The sequence below is a fragment of the Mastomys coucha genome, unplaced genomic scaffold (genome assembly GCF_008632895.1).
Source record: "Mastomys coucha isolate ucsf_1 unplaced genomic scaffold, UCSF_Mcou_1 pScaffold11, whole genome shotgun sequence".
Taxonomy (NCBI): Eukaryota; Metazoa; Chordata; class Mammalia; order Rodentia; family Muridae; genus Mastomys; species Mastomys coucha.
In genome coordinates, this window is record NW_022196893.1 from 28,012,531 (window position 1) to 28,029,045 (window position 16,515).

A 16,515-nucleotide genomic window follows, 5' to 3' on the forward strand; every position below is an offset into this window, starting at 1 on the left:
TGTCTCTGGTACGTCAAAGCTTCCCTCTGAAGCCCGAGTTCATTTTAAGCTAAAGTTCCACACATGCCATGCAGAACGCTCTCAGATATATGAGAGGCCAGGCGTTATTTAAGTGTCAAGTGTTAGCCATGATAGTGGCAGGGATTTGATTTCATGTGCTCATGAAAAAGGAATGTGCCAAAATACACTTTCAGCACACAAGCTGTACTTAAAGTGACCAGGGCACTTTATTTAAGTGGCTCGCTTGTGCCGAGTCTTGTGCGGAACATTTTGTACACAAGCAAGGCTGGCTACTGAGTCGATTATTTTTATATCCCTAAAATGGATGAGTAAACTGAATGTTTACAAAAGGGACAGAGTTGGCAGGGAGGTGAAAACCTGTTTGTCCATAGGTGTGGCTCACATCCTCACCCACACCAGCCCACTGCTGTGAACCAAGGACAAACGGACATCCTGACTAGAGCCAAGGAGCAGGAATCTCAAGTGCCAGAAGGCACAGCACGTGGTAGTTTTGGGGGAGAGGTTAAAAACAAAAAAACTCTCCCAATATGTCATTTATTTAATGGGTCTCCTTCCCATTAGCCATCAAGACATCAGATCTAACAATCTGACCTGCACAAACCACAGAACCAACTGAAATACTGGCAAAGCTATGACAAGATGCAGTGTGATCTTTAGAGTCTATATGGCTTTTGCCTTCACATTTCCAGAGTCAGAAGCACTTCTCTATTTTTTATTAGTCTATAGATAACGGCCCAAGCTGTTTTTTTTTTTAATTTGAATTTAAAAATAAAGTTCATGTTTTTTCCTCACACTTTAAAAGTACTAACACTACTATCTATCTTCCTATCTAGCTATCATCTATCTATCTATCTGTCTGGTCGACCTTAAGTTCACCTACATTCTGAGAAAATAATAATGGGCCGGGACACACAACTGCAAGCACATAGATACCTAAGTTCACACTGAGCCAGAACATTGCACCAATCCTTCAGAACTCCATGGACTTACTGGGAACAGGACGATGGGCACGGTCAGTGTCACTGCCACCAGGACTGCCAGGCGGACCATGAGAAGAGCCGTATCAAATGTGTAGACTTTGCTGTAAGCATGGAGCAACTCGTCTTCAACTTCCCCTGAAAGATGAAGGGTTGGGGATGGGGAAGGGGGCCGAGAGTGGGGGGAGGGGGGGTGGTTGAGTCAGGGCCAGCTCTTCACAGAAGCATGTAGAAGTGACAGGAAGAGGCCCAGGCCTCGGTATTCAGACAGTTTATAAAGCTGGAGGATGGAGAGCTGCTAAGAAGCCAGGGCAGTGTGTCCTGCTGAGGGGGCGAGAAGTCCGAGCCCTACCAACTTGTCATGCCCACACCACCACCGCCCCTACCTGTCTGTCCAACTGACCCTGATGCAGCTTCTTTGCACTCAGTGTGGAAATTTTAGGACTGTTACCTCTAACTGGGGTGTGTGTGTGTCTGTGTGTGGGTGTGTGTGTGTCTGTATGTGTGTGTGTGTGTGTGTGTGTGTGTGTGCATCCACATGTGAAAGCCAGAGGCTGAGGTCGAGATGTTTTCCTCAATCACGTTTTTGCCCTACATTTGAGGCAGGGTCTCTCACTGAACCTGGAGCTTGCCATTTGGGCAAGCCTGGTGAGCCAGCAAGACCCCGGGATGAATCTGCTTCTAGTGCTAGCACTGGGGTTTCCGACTCATACCTGGCTCCATACCTAGCTTTCACACAGGCGCTGGGGGTCCAAACTCAGGTCCTTTGAAGTTTTAAAAGGTTGTTTATTTTACAAAAATCATTAGACAAACTTGGAAGGATGAATTGCTGTGGGTTTTTGTCTGTTTGTTTAGCTTTGTTTTGTTTTTTTGTTTTGCTTGTTTGTTTTGTTTTGTTTTTACTGAATCCCTCAGCCATTCTACTCTAAGATCTCCCTGATGCCTTCTTTGAAGAGAGCCATTCAGAATTCCAGACCCAAACATACACAGATGCATAGGAAACCAAGATGCAAATGGCACATGGATGTATAAGAATCACATGTAGCTGGTTTCCCCTCTGTTACTCTCAAGAGGAGACAAAGGGTGAAAACACATTCAGTGGTATTGATCTTCACTTTAACCGATAACCAGTGAGAAGGGAATACCAAATGGAGAGCAAGGGCTTAAATATTAACCAAAAAGAAAAGACGCCTGAGCAATGGCAGCTCTTCCTGAGTCATTTCCTCCCAAATTTGTCATGCATTCAATTTAACTTACCAAATCAGTTTTTTAAAAAAAATGGATTACCAAATCAGTTATTAAAAAAAGGAGGTTCCAGAAGGAGGAAGAACTACTTTTATTTACAATTTTGCAGTCAATTTTTGAAATTCCAATGCGTATGTATGTACTCTATGTACATTTCTTTTTCTATTTTAAAATAACTGAAATGGTTTTCAAAGTATTGCATGGCTTGCAGTAAAGACTTGTTGACAAAACTAAAAAAAAAAAAAAACATCTGTAGATGTTTACTAAAAATGTCTATTTGTATTGACACCTTGACCAGTGTGCAAATATGATATCACACTTATATTTAATTACATTCATTTCTCTACACTTTCTGGATAGAGTAAATGATGCTAACCCCTTTGTGTACTGTTAAGATGCCAAATGCCTGATGGAACGTTTAATGTATATTGTGGATGTATATGTATACATATTCTGTATACTATTATATCAGTATTTTATATATAAACACAATTTAGACTAGTGTTTGAAGGATTGATTCCCAGAGTGAAGGAATCTCTTGTATCATTTGTCTCAGGAAATGATTACTATAACAAAATGAAGCAGACATTCTATTTAATGTGCTAAGATGCCAGGTTTACTGACTGCTAAGGAAGCAGCAGGTTCAAACTTGAGGACTGTAGACTTTTGCCATTTTCCTGCCAACCACTTTTCCCTAAAAAGTTTTCTGTGCTAGGTCAAGAAACTTGACAAATATCACTTGTGCATGGAGGAAATTAACTTAATTTGATGGATTTGGTGTGTGTGTGTGAGTGTGTGTGTGTCAGAGTGTGTGAGAGAGTGTGTGAGTGTGTATGTGTAAGTGCGTGAGTGGAAGTGTGTGAGTGTGTGTGAGTGTGTATGTGTAAGTGTGTGAGGGTATGTGAGTGTGTGTGAGAGTGTGTGAGTGTGTGTGAGTGTGTATGTGTAAGTATGTGTGAGGGTGAGTGTGTGTGTGTGAGAGTGTGTGAGTGTGTGTGTGAGAGTGTATGTGTAAGAGTGTGCAAGTGTGTGAGTGTGTGTGAGAGTGTGGGTGTGTGTGAATGTGTGTGAGAGAGTGTGTGAGTGTATGAGTATATGAGTGTGTAAGTGTGTGTGTGAGAGTGTGTGAGTGTGTGTCAGAGTGTATAAGAGTGTGTAAGAGTGTGAGTGTGTGTGTGAGAGTGTGGGAGTGTGTGAGTGTGTGTGTGGCAGTGTGTGAGTATGTGTGTGTATGAGAGTGTGTGAGAGTGTGAGAGTGTGAGTGTGTGTGTGAGTGCATGCATGCATGTGTGAAGCTGAGCATACATGTGCATGCAGAGGTTGGCGCTGAGCATCTTCCTTAGCTGCTTTCTATCTTCTTTCTTGAGGCAGGCTCTCTTACTGACCAACGCTCACAGGTTCTCTTAGCTTAGCTAGCTCGTGAGGACCAGGGGTTCTCCTGTCTCCTTCTGTCCAGTGCTGGGATTCCAGTCATGCACTACGATGCCTGGATTTGTACATGGGTGCTAGGGATTCAGTCTCAGATTTTCATGCTCAGATACCAAGAACTTTACTCACTGAGCCATCATCTTAGCTGTAATTTGAGAGTTTTTTTTTTTTAAAATAAAATCAACAAGACTTCACAAATTGCTGAAACCTATCAGCCAGGTGGATCTAGAGCCCATCATCTTTGGAAAAGTAGCAAAGCTGAATAGAGTGTTAAGGATGTACCATCTAGCCGGGCGGTGGTGGCGCACGCCTTTAATCCCAGCACTTGGGAGGCAGAGGCAGGCGGATTTCTGAGTTCGAGGCCAGCCTGGTCTACAGAGTGAGTTCCAGGACAGCCAGGGCTACACAAAGAAACCCCGTCTCGAAGAACCACAAAAACAAAAACCAACCAAACAAACAAAAAGAATGCACCACCTGTAGACCATGCTACTCACAGAAAGAATTAAAAAGAATTTTACATATCCAAGGTGAATTATCAGCATAACCACAGAGAGAATGACTGGGACTGGGTGACCTACCATAGAAGCTTAGATAGCCGAAGAGGGCAGCGAGAAGGTACATGACGAGCATCCCTGTGATGGAAATATTGGACACCGTCTGCATCTTTCTGCGGGACCGACTAGGAATAAAAAGAATATCGAGCTTCAGTTTAACACCATCCCTGTTCAGAAAGCCATAGGGTATGCCTCCTCATAAAGCAACACTGAGTAAATGAACATATTGACAACTGAAATTAGAGCGCTAAGACAATGGCTGCCTTACTCTTTTAGCTCGCTGTAGATGGGAAGGACCTCAGGGTGGCAGACAAAAGCAAACGCTAGGATTGGAATCGCGTAGGCAGTCTGTAAAACAAACACAACAGCATATAGTTAGAGGTCCAGCATAGATACTGACTCCAGAGTGTCTCAGTTCACAAAATAAAATCCAAGCCAGGCAGTGATGGAGCACGCCTTTAATCCAGCAGAGGCAGGCAGAGGCAGAGGCAGGGGGATTTCTGAGTTCGAGGCCAGCCTGGTCTACAGAATGAGTTCTGGGACAGCCAGGGCTACACAGAGAAACCCTGTCTCAAACTCCCACCCAAAATAAATAAGTAAATAAATCAATAAATAATAACAACAACAATAATAATAAGATAAAATCCAGTGACCACAGTACTCAGTGCATTAGCGGCCTGTCACTTACCCGGGAATTGAATACAAAGTACTTGGGTTGGCATTTGTCACCACTGTGGGCTTCGTACTCCACACCGTTGGTGTGAAGGGGGCCTGCAGCCTGCTTCTCATCCAGCCCTGCGGGGTTGTGGTGAGCGTAATCCATCATGAAGTTCACGTCCGTGCTCTCCGAGTTGTTGGGAACCGTGATCACGTGCATCGGAAGCGTGGTGTTGAATGTCAGGTTCCCGTTGTTGTGATCCAGGGCAGGCAGAGGGCAGGGTATTTGGAATTTTTTGTAAATCACCTAGAGCCATTCATTAAAAAAAAAAAAAAAAATCGAAACAACAGAAACAAACCCATCAAGCTTTGAGAGGGGAAGTAATGGAATAAAAACCCATCTACATGGCTTCAGGGGAGCGGAGGAGAAAGCTCAGCTGAGGATTTGCTACCGGGCCGCAAAGACTCCTCCTAGCTTTGGTTCAAAGGAAAGACCTGGAACTATGATTGGCAGTGCCACATTCTAGCCAATAGCACCATGCTTCAGTGAGTCCACTCTAGGCCTTTCTGGTCATTCTGTGTCAAAGATCATCTCCTCACTACATATCAAACCACTCACGGCACGACACGGGTCATTCAAAAGTCCTCCCTCTTCCTCTGCCTCTCTCGGGGGCGGGGAGGGAGAATGACTTACAAACTTTGCATCTACACTATCTCAAGGAATCGCTCCTTTGCCTGAATTGATTTCTTCTTTATTTCTGCTGCAGCCATCCTCTCTTACTGGGTAGAAAGTGCAAGTGAGCATGGCTGGTGCATACCTGCTCCCGTCCGCCATCCCCACCTTCTTAAACCCTGTATCATTGCCACGGGCCCTTGTCTGAGTGCTCACCTAGCCATTGGCTAGGGCCTTGGCACCGTGATTCAACTACATTTAAACCCTTGACTAGTCCTTTTCTCATTCCAAACTAGATTTGGAAGAGCTATTTCACGCCAGTGAAGCACTTGGATAAAAATGAGGACACACATAAAATGCGGCACACCCAGGCTACAAGGACCCGTGTCAACCGAGCACTCACCACACTGACGAAAAACACCATGCACGTGAGGGAAAATCCACTGGTGTAGCCAAGGTAGCCTAGAAATTAGCAGAAATATTTTGGAAGGTGACTTTATCATCTCGAAAGAGCTTACCTTTCAGAAGACGAAGTGAAAGAGATACTTCCAGTTAAATAATAAATTGATACCTAAGTTTTTAAGGAGAGAGAGCGGAAGGATAATCCCCACGGACACGAACAAGACGAGGTAGTTGCCATTAAGGTACCATTCCCTAGAAAAGAAAGAGAGAGGGCGTTGGGAACAGAAAAGCTCGACCACAAAAGTCACGGGGTATCGGGGAGAGAACGGAAGCCATACCCGGTGTTCTCTTCAAGTCCCATGAACACTCTGATTACTTCAGGCAGTTCATACTTGATGATGAAGAGGTAGCTTGACATGGCTGAAAAGGACAAAGGGACACGTCAGCTGTGGTCTGCACACCATCACCCCGTGCAAGCTGAGAGAAGCTGGGGCATTTGGGACATCCATTCTCCCCAGCATTTGGGATATCCATTCTCCTTGAAACAGTGAACATCGCATCCCTAAGGCAGAACAGAAAGGCCCCATGCACTCTGCAGGGCTTCCAGGTTCCCTTCACAAGCAGATATCTGTCCTTCAGCTCATACACAGGACGGTATGAGCTAACAGCATCCATGTTGATTCTGGGCTAAATCCAACTTGGGTTCTAAGGGAACTTCCGGTCTCACGTTCTCACTGTTATTCACTAGCGACCATCATGGACTGTGTTACGTGTGTCTCTGGGTGGTGGTCTGACAAAAAGAAGGCAGAGGCCAAAGCCAAGAGAGCAGAACTGTAGGGCAGGCCTTTGACACTTCGGTCACTCTTGCTTTCCCCATGTGACACCTCTCTGGTCCTCCATAGTCTCCCAGAGCTACACAACAAATCTCAGAGCAGTGGCCAGTGAAAGTCTTCTAGACCAATAATAAGAGTATAAGAGACAATAGCTTATCCCTGTTTTGTCTGTTAAGGGGTTGGTCCTTTTCCTCTCATTCCGATTTCCCATTAGTCAAGAAAAATCACAGAAAGGGTCAAATTTTATGTTCACTATTTTGAAAATATTGTAAAATCTACAAGACCTCTCCCTGTATATGTGTGTGTGTGTGTGTGTGTGTGTGTAAAACAAGTGAACAAACAAAACAGACAAATCTCTCTTAGGTGACAGACTTGTGTGACACTTCTTTTCCTAGTCCACCAATTTGATACTAATTAGTTATCTGACACATGGTCAAGGGTACAACTAAAAATAAAACTGACCAAATTAGCGGCTGTAGCTCAGGAGGTAGAATGATTGACCAGCATGCATGGGGATCTAGGTTCCAGCTCCCACATTACCACAACAGGGAAAGGCCAGTTTTGCATAGTAGCTGCAAGTGTGTGTTATATCCCTCTGGTATGGTTATGGAACAGGCTTTTAAGCCGTACACTGACCTCTGACTAGTTCCAAATTACTCCCTAAGGTCCATGGAGGGGAGGTCTGCGCTTATCCTTTCTGATGCTGTTGGAGTCTGTGGATTCATCATTTGGTCATCTGAAAAGTCTTGGCGAGGACAGGTATATGTCCTTGCCCTATCCTGCCCATCAGGACATCGGGATTTTGATAAACCCAACGACACAGGCAAGCTCACACTGTTTACAAAGGGCAGACTGCATGAGAAACATAGGGGCCTTTGACTTTGGAGCGAACCGATTTCTCCAATACCTGCTGTGTCTTCCGCCCATGTGGTTTGGTTAATCTTTACAAAGTCCTTGGCTAGAATCTTGCAGAGTGTAAACAGGAGATGTTTCTGATGAGCTGGCTCACTGAGGGACCATTCGAATTTAAGCTCATAACTGCTGAATCTCAGTGATGTCACCCCCGTTAATGTGTTTGGTCTTTGAAAACTCAGGGTGCTGCAGGCCTGTGCAGGTAGTGTCAACACCATCCTGCTGATGCTAAGGCATTGGGGGGGGTGAACGTCAATTCCTTAGGGTATTGAAAAATTGAACTGTTCTAAATGTGGAGTTGCTAATTTAGGAGAGACCAGTGGCTCCCCTTATGTGTGATCGTTAATCACACGAAACAGCCCAAGTGAGGGCATTTTTGCCTGGGCTGGTAGTGTGCAGGCTTATCTCTCTTAAAGCCGCACTGCTCGTGTTTGCCTTGACACAGAGCCCACTCTGATAGACATCTGGACGTCCAGTGGGGGCTGTCCTGATGCTCTGAACAGCCATGGTGCCATTGCCTGGCCTGGGGAGTTAGGAGGTAAACACATTCAGGTCTCCTTATTTCTCCGTACGTCACTTGTCACAAGCCAGAGTGAGCATGAGGTGACCTTATGAAATGCTTGATAATTTAAATTCCCATAAGGCTGAAGATTTTAATGAAATGTAGAACAGCCTCTCTGTTGGGCTTACATTCTCATAGCTCCAATCCAGGAAAATAAAATAAGAGAAACCAAAAACAAACAACAACAACAACAACAAAGGTAATCCCAGTGATTCTGGAGATGTCTACACAAGATTTTAATCTAAAAACATAAAGATAAATAAATGCACACTGGGAACTGTGGGATTATTTCAGTGTTAGGGCTCACACACATTCAGGCCCCGGTGGGTTCAGCTGGTGATGGTGGATTTCTTGGTGAGATTATAAACTAGACTGTGGCTGCTTTTCTATAAAGTCAGCTGTTTGTTCCATTAGCTTACCGATTTGATGTTTCTTTATTTCATTTCACATCCTACAGAAAGTTCAAGTGGTCCATTGCAAGCCACCCCCTTACCTCCAATGTTCTGCATTGTAATAGAGATAAAGGCTCCAATTTTCCCAGGCCATCCAAATGCCTTCTCTCCCAATTTTTCATAGATTAGAGACCCTATAAGAAAAGGTAAAATTGTCCTGTTAGAGGATCATTTTCATGCCTCTAGCATTTCCTTATATAACTCTGGAATATCACGCATGTAACTAAACAGTACAGAGAAACACTCCTCAGAAACCCATGAGCAATGTCAACTGCTCTCCATACAGAAGCAACGGCTCCATTCGCTTGAGCTGTATACACTGCTAGTAACAGCCAGCTATCTCCTACCATTTGCCAGAAATCTTTTTCCCCCTATTTGGCTTAAATTTAAGCCAGTCAGCTTTCGTTATTGGCTCTCACTTGTCCAGTTAACTAAAAACCTTGAGAGAAAATATTTCTGGGGTCATAAAAAATATAAATGAGCAATGAAGCTGAGTAACGTCCTCCTTAGCTTATAACGCTGTGTGAGTGGCGGGATTCTCTCGTGAGAATCACACTAGGAAGATAGCCTTTGCTTGAAGCGAGAACATAAGGGTGGCATACCTCCTTCCTTGGCTGTCTTCAGCAAAAGGTGAACCGAGTAGAGTGACAGGACCGCCACGGTAAGCAGCATGATTCTGTAAGGGGACGGAGAGCAGACGACACAGGTTTGTCAGAGGCGAAACACGGTTGTGCTGAACATTGCAAATAAATCTACAGTAGCAATTTGGCCTCTTCCGTCACCAACTTTGCAAAAACTATGTGGATTTGGAGGATTCTGGGAAATTCTCTTCACACTCACTTGTCCCCTTGATGCTGTACAACTGGGACTTTTCTACACTATACATGCTTCAAGTACTACCTAACGCTTCTTACGTCATGATGCAACACACACATCACCATGGAGATGCTAATCAACAGGCAGTAGTCCAAACAGAACAAAAAACTGGTAAAACACAGTAAGCACCTGGAACCTGACTAGACCTACGCTTGCTTAGACACTCGCCATTTTTGACTACTGATCTTATTCTCCAGAAGGAAGGGCACCTCATTACCTGGAGGGCAGGCACATTAAAGAAAGCAGAAGGGAAGGAAAGAAAGCAGGACCAGGCCTGGCTCATGTTCAGAAGGAATAGAGTCTGACATCGGGACCTTCCACATGACCACACGTATGCACGACCGGCTTCTATATGTTGGTATTGATCAACATTTCTCCAAAACCAAGACTTAGAGTGTCAAAAGAGGGGAGTGGCTACTACCAGGCATGGTGGCGTGGGCTTGTAACCCCCACACGTGGGAAGCTAAGGCAGGAGGGTTATAAGGTCGAGGTCATCTTTGGCTATATAGAACAAGCTAACTGAATGATCGTGGCTAGCACCATCTAGATAACGAAGGGGCAGCCCTGACATTGGACATTCTGTAAAGCAACCTTTCCTTTTCTGCTTTACTTCTGAACAGCATTTTCCCCAGTTTCTCTGGCACTCCCAGGGAGATCACTGCTTCGTTGTGTACACTCAGACCAATGGATTACACACTTGGAGCTAATCTAGCAGTGGGTGACCCCTCTTCCAGAATCCAAGTCTTCCAGAACAGTCTAACCAATGGCTTTCTCTTCTGTGCAATATAAAAGCACCTTTTTTTAAAGAACTTATGTAGTCCATGGAAAAATAAGGTGCGGTGTTCCTATATGTTAAACGTGTGCTTGCTGAGGTGTACATTCTAGGAAATGAAATCAATGCAGTGCTACGGCCCTGGCTTTGAATTCAGTGGGGACAGGCAAGGCTGTTCCTTAATGGCTTAGATGCACAAAGCACATCCTGTGGTGTTTAGCAATATGATGGTTCTGGTCAAGTCGACCTGCTAAATGAAATGAAGGCTTTGTTTTAAATGTGGAATGCAATGTTCTCCAGAAGTTGATCCATGGCTCTGTGGTTAGGGAAAGTGTTTTCTGTTTCTATCATCAATGATCGGTGATAATTTCATAATTGTTTTTAATGCCATGAATGGTTAATAAGAAGGCAGCCTTTTGTCTCAAAGGTTGTGTTCCCTACACAGGCACAGAGATATGCAAATGTACTATAAGCCTACTATTCAGATGGCAAATGGCTAATTGATTTCATACATGGTTTATTGAAGTTGGTATAAAAACCCATTCAGCTAAAGACTATTATATATAAAATACTTCATTTGACACAAGATAAATATTTATAGTTCTGATCGACAGTCCTTAAATAGCTGTGTGATTACCTAACCATCTGTAATATAAGCACATGAATAGCATGTATTTAAAGTGTACATGCTGCATTCTTAGACAGTTAGCTCTCTAGCATCGTGTCTGGGCTCAGGCTTCACGGTCACACTGACTCCCAGACTGCGACTTTATGCTTGCGAAGAATATGACTACAGTCAAGTGTGCCTTGGGAAATACCAAAGTCTGCAGAGCCATGAGAATGTCTGTGGTTGTCCATCACAGGCGAGGCTCCTGCCCAGCCATCCTATTGGCCAGCTGTGAGATGTTGCTACTTTCAGGCATCCTTTGTCCAAGTGTGGTGAAAGTGCATAGATTTAGAAACCAGCTCCAGTCACTCCACAAATATCCTCCATGCCAGGCCCTGTGTTAGGTTTCAGGAAAGGGTGTGTGATGAGACATGGGGTCAGCCCTCTGGGTCTCATAGGGATCCAGACACTAACTAAGCAACCCAGAAACGCACACAAGGGTGTTACCACTGAGGCTGTGTAAGACACACTGGCTCCTGTCACAGAGGTCGTGGAAGGCCGCACTAAAGCAGTGCTCTGCTGAGACTTGAGGTGTAAACAAAATGAAGAAGAAGGGGAAGAAGGCGCTGAGGCTGCATGCAGAGGCCAGTGGTGGTGTCTGGTGCTCAGAGCCACAGGGGCTAGCACTGGCGCACGTTCAGGGCTCTTAGGTGACAGGAATTATTTTTCTCCTGACCTTATTCAAGAATTTTGGGTGGGAAACCTCTGATTACTGAATGCTATGCTATTTTAAGCATCTATTAAGTGACGAGATACTCCGTGAAGTGGCGTCGTCTTCCGGCGGAATGATGGGATGTCCTGATGTTGGATACCTGAACCTTCTGCCCTTTGGTGGTAGATCGAAATAAGAAGCAAGGGCCATTCACCAACACTCTCTCAGATTAGTCTCGTTCACAGAGAGTTCACACCAGGTGTCAGGCTATACACAGATTTGGCACTAAACACAGACATGTAGTTCACTTACACAAAAAGGATGATCCCCGTGTTGGCCATGGCATAGGACAAGCCCAGGATCCCACTGCCCATGATGGCGTTGCTCAGGTTAAATGAGGACATTCCAAAGGAAGTCATTCCAGGGTGCTTGAAAAAAAGAAGTGCAGCATAAGCAAATGTTTGCTTTGGTTACTCTGCTCACGGTGTCTCCTGAGACTACATCCCCTGCTCACGGTGTCTCCTGAGACTACATCCCCTGCTCACGGTGTCTCCCGAGACTACATCCCCAAATGGAAAAGTAAAATAAAACCATAATGAGTAAAAGCCATTAATTAATCTGTCTGTCAAGAAGAACATGTACTTTTGAATGGAACTCAAGGCTTGACTTCAGCATAGGTTGCAGGAAAAACCAGAAATACAGATGAGAGATAAAAAAAAGGGGAAAAACGAGGTATGGCTGCCGATTACATTTGGGTTAGAATGATTTCTTGAAAAAACAAATAAATTTCATAAATGATTCATGCAGCCATATGGCAAACGGGAAAAACAAGCCTTTATTCCAGTAACGGCCTGAATAAACAGAGAATGTGCTGATGAAGGCTTGGAAAATTTCAATCACACTGTTTTGCCACGGAGACCTCGGTAGGTCAGACACCCTCTGTGCTGTTTACCTGAAAGCAGAGCAGTCACTTACGTGCTCATCCGCGTAATCGGCCAGCTTCTTCTTCCCCAAAAACCCATTTGTCAGGAACTTCTGACTTTCGGCATCTTCATTAGCAAATTGACTGTATGAGCACAGAAAGGGAAAGGAAAGAAAAACGGGGAAGGCCCATGAATGCTGACTTGCATTTAAGATCAGGGTGATGTAACAGACTGACTCAGGGAAGACGACGTCCAAACGCCTCTTCTCGTCTTCACACTCGCAGCCCTTCTAGACTGAGCGCTGAACTGTCCATGAACAGATTTGGGGAAGGAGAGGGTATTACAAGGAAGGACAGCCTCTCAGTTGGAAACTGCATGCAACCTCTCTCTCTTTTCCCCAACACTGACTGTGCAAGACAGAGTTTGGCTGAGCTGAGTTGAATTTTGTTCCCTCTTAGGAGCTCTTACCAGGAGAGGGTGCAGAGCCACGGTCCTGAGATTATAAAACTATTGTCCTGCCACGATGAGATGATGTTTTTTTTATTGTTGTCAATTTTTTTAATGGTGGTAGAGAAGAACCTTCTGTAAGGCGAGGGCTCTGTGTAGCCACACCCCCTAATTTTACCGACATAACAAATATGTGTTAAATGCTCAGGCACTCCCATTCCAATTCCCAACATATATCCCTGTGAGGGGAACGTGGGTGAACACATGTGCACACAAGTGTATACTAATTACTCTAAAAGGCTATCTTGGCTATTGTTAGATAATAAATGAAACTGAGAGAGTTATTAGTGAAACTAAGGTAAGTGGTAGAAAAGTTGGGAGAGAAAGTAGACTTTAAAAAGGCATAAAGTGCCAAGTGGTGGTGGCGGCAGTAGGCCATGACTTTAACCTCAGCACTCAGGAGGCAGAGGCAGGAGGATCTCTGAGTTGGAGGCCATCCTGGTTTACGGAGAGAGATCCAGGATAGCCTCAGATACACTGAAAAACTATCTAACTAGCTAGCTAACTGACTGGCTATCTAGAAAACTAAGTAGCTAACTAGCTATCTAACTAACTGGCTAACTTGATAAACTAATTAGGTAACTAGCTATCTCACTAAATAACTGAATGAATGAATAGAAATGCATGAGCCATCCAGGCACAGGCTGACTATGATTTGCCTGGGCTCAGGCTGCATAAACTCACTGATGCTGCCTCCTCCCTGGTGTGGTTGGCTCCAGCAGTCACATGCCAGTAGCTTTGAGGCCACGGCCAGGGATCAGTCTCACTATGACCAGCAAGGCCAGCCTTCACGGTACAGTTTTACCGACAAAGATAGAACACAAGCCTTTGTGGCTACATCACACACTAAACTAAATACTGCATGTTTCTGGAAAAGATGTCCTAGCAGGCATTTTGGAGCTGTCTATGGCATTTCTCATATTCAAGATGGAATATGAGGACAGTTTTAGGGAGATGACCCTTGGAAATAAAATGAAAAATGAATTGCTCCTCACAAATAAAAATTTGGAGAGACAGCCCAGCGGGGAGAACACTGACTGCTCTTCCAGAGGTCCTGAGTTCAAATCCCAACAACCACATGGTGGCTCAAAACCATCTGTAGTGGGATCCGGTGCCCTCTTCTGGTGTGTCTGAAGATAGAGACAGTGTACTCACATACATACAGTAAATTAAAAAAAGAGAGGCCCCACGAGGGAGGTGACAGTAGAGTACAATACAAGGCAAAGCAAGGCTAGGACACATTAGATACACCCACAAAGCTGCCGCATGGTTCTGGGAACCACAGAGTAGACAACCCCAAGTGTACACGTGATCCACATGGTTCTGGGAACCATGGAGTAGACAACCCCGAGTGTACACGTGATCCACATGGTTCTGGGAACCACGGAGTAGACAACCCCGAGTGTACACGTGATCCACATGGTTCTGGGAACCACGGAGTAGACAACCCCGAGTGTACACGTGATCCACATGGTTCTCGGAACCACGGAGTAGACAACCCCGAGTGTACACGTGATCCACGTGGTTCTGGGAACCACGGAGTAGACAACCCCGAGTGTACACGTGAAAGGTGCTCCCTAGCCTTGCCCGTGTTCCTCACAGGAAACTGGGAGCCCTCAGCTGCTGTCGTCTTCCGTGTCTGAAGTCCCTCTACCATCTTGATGTGATTTAACTGTCTGTGTTTAATACAGTACCTCTAAGGGGCCGTGACATCCTCTTCACAGAAGTGTCCCTTCCAGAACAATCTAAATGGAACAGTGCCCGACACTCTAACTTTACTTTTTTCAGAAAATTAAAATTTTCACTGCACAAGTGGTTTTTTTTGGATTTTTTGTTTGTTTGTTTGGTGGTTTTTTGTTTTTTTTTTTTTTTTTTTTTTTTTTTTTAGTTTTTCAAGACAGGGTTTCTCTGTGGCCCTGTGTGGCCCTGGCTGTCCTGGAACTCACTCTGTAGACCAGGCTGGCCTTGAACTCAGAGATCTACCTGCCTCTGCCTCCCAAGTGCTGGGATTAAAGGCATGTGCCACCACTGCCCGGCGCATGAGTAGTTTTTAAAAGTTAGAATTTAAAAGTAAGGAAATTGTTTCTGAGTGAGGCATTCGCATGTTCTTATTTTGGCGTGATATGAGATGTGGACATAAAACAGACCAAGATTGGCCAAAGCCTGTGAGGAACACCCTCAGCATGTTAACTGCTGTAATGCAGACCCAACATCTATTGAAAACAGAAGGGAAACTATCTCAAACAAAGGCTACAGGAAGTTGAATTTTTAAAAAATGCACAACTACACATTCATTCAAAACCAAATACAAACATAACCCATCTATTAGAAGTGAATATAAAATCACAAAAATGGCATCTTAGGCTCAAGCCGGCAGTTAGAAAGTCCATCATTGCAAGAGACTAGGATGATGCTGTGGTGGGTTAGACAGAGGCAGCCACGGTGGACTCTGGGGCTGCTGGGACTTGATCCCCTTCAGCTCCTCCATGCCCTGCGGAACCCGTCCCTGAGTGCTATCAAAAGAGCCTTGGGTTTGGGCCAGCACCCCAAGAGCGATGATGCAGAGCAGAAAGAACCCAGGATTGCTAAATACCACTTTCTACTTATATACTCACTTACTCTTCGGGAAAGGAGGTGTCTGTTTGCTAGTCCACAGTTTGCACAGGAACTCAAAAGAAGATAAATTGCCCCTAAGTCAAGCAACCACTCTACAGACACCACTGCCCTTGGATTTGCTGCTTTCAGGAGCCACCGAGTCCAGAGACTGCAGACAACATTGAAAACATAAAGAGCTGGCTGCTCTCGGGGAAATGCAGGTTACATTAGTAAGGAGCCTCGGACCTTGAAACTTCAGCTTCCAATCAGCCACACAAAGGATCGGAGGGCTAATGTGTCAATATCAACATCGTTATCTCACGTTTAACCATAGTAAACCCAGTCACTCCACCAGGACCCTGCTTTTCCCAGCCTGAGGCCCATCCGAGTTTAATTTTTCACCCCTTACCTGCCCATGGCTTCCTTATCGGAGTTTCCCATCCCGGTATAGCTGTCCTGAATACTGTCTCCGCTGCTGCTGTCCCCGTCGGGTTCAATGTTGACGTTTCTCAGTTCCATGGGGTCCATTTGGCCTCACAGACCTTTCCTGTCCACAGAAAAGACTCTTCAGTGCAAATAATACGCAATGCCTTCAGCTCTAGGCTCTTCCACTCTGTGCTGATGCTCAGAACGCTCTGTTCTGAGAACAGAGCACAAAACACATCGTTACAATTTGCTTTGAATTGGATCGGTGAATCAGAATCCCTTACTTTGTGAGGACACTTGCTGTGAAACACGTTAAGGAACGAAATTCTTGAAAAACCTCACAAAAATCACTCCCTGAAAGTTTCCCTCACCTAGTACAAA

The 16,515-nt window shown here is 44.8% G+C and overlaps 1 protein-coding gene across 4 annotated transcripts in view; it reads right to left on the minus strand.

The window, feature by feature from the left end:
• Positions 1-16,515, minus strand: part of Slc38a4 (solute carrier family 38 member 4) — a 67,219-nt gene that overhangs the window by 9,865 nt on the left and 40,839 nt on the right. For all 4 annotated transcript variants that reach the window (XM_031353971.1, XM_031353945.1, XM_031353963.1 and 1 more), the window contains exons 2-13: positions 16,118-16,255; positions 12,659-12,749; positions 11,996-12,111; positions 9,319-9,392; positions 8,758-8,850; positions 6,296-6,377; positions 6,127-6,209; positions 5,959-6,017; positions 4,914-5,189; positions 4,494-4,573; positions 4,250-4,350; positions 1,012-1,136 (exon numbers count right to left, since the gene is read on the minus strand). In XM_031353971.1, coding sequence (XP_031209831.1) covers positions 1,012-1,136; positions 4,250-4,350; positions 4,494-4,573; positions 4,914-5,189; positions 5,959-6,017; positions 6,127-6,209; positions 6,296-6,377; positions 8,758-8,850; positions 9,319-9,392; positions 11,996-12,111; positions 12,659-12,749; positions 16,118-16,236 — 1,299 coding nt within the window. In that variant the 5' untranslated portion in view covers positions 16,237-16,255. The remainder of the gene's footprint in view (positions 1-1,011; positions 1,137-4,249; positions 4,351-4,493; positions 4,574-4,913; positions 5,190-5,958; positions 6,018-6,126; positions 6,210-6,295; positions 6,378-8,757; positions 8,851-9,318; positions 9,393-11,995; positions 12,112-12,658; positions 12,750-16,117; positions 16,256-16,515) is intronic.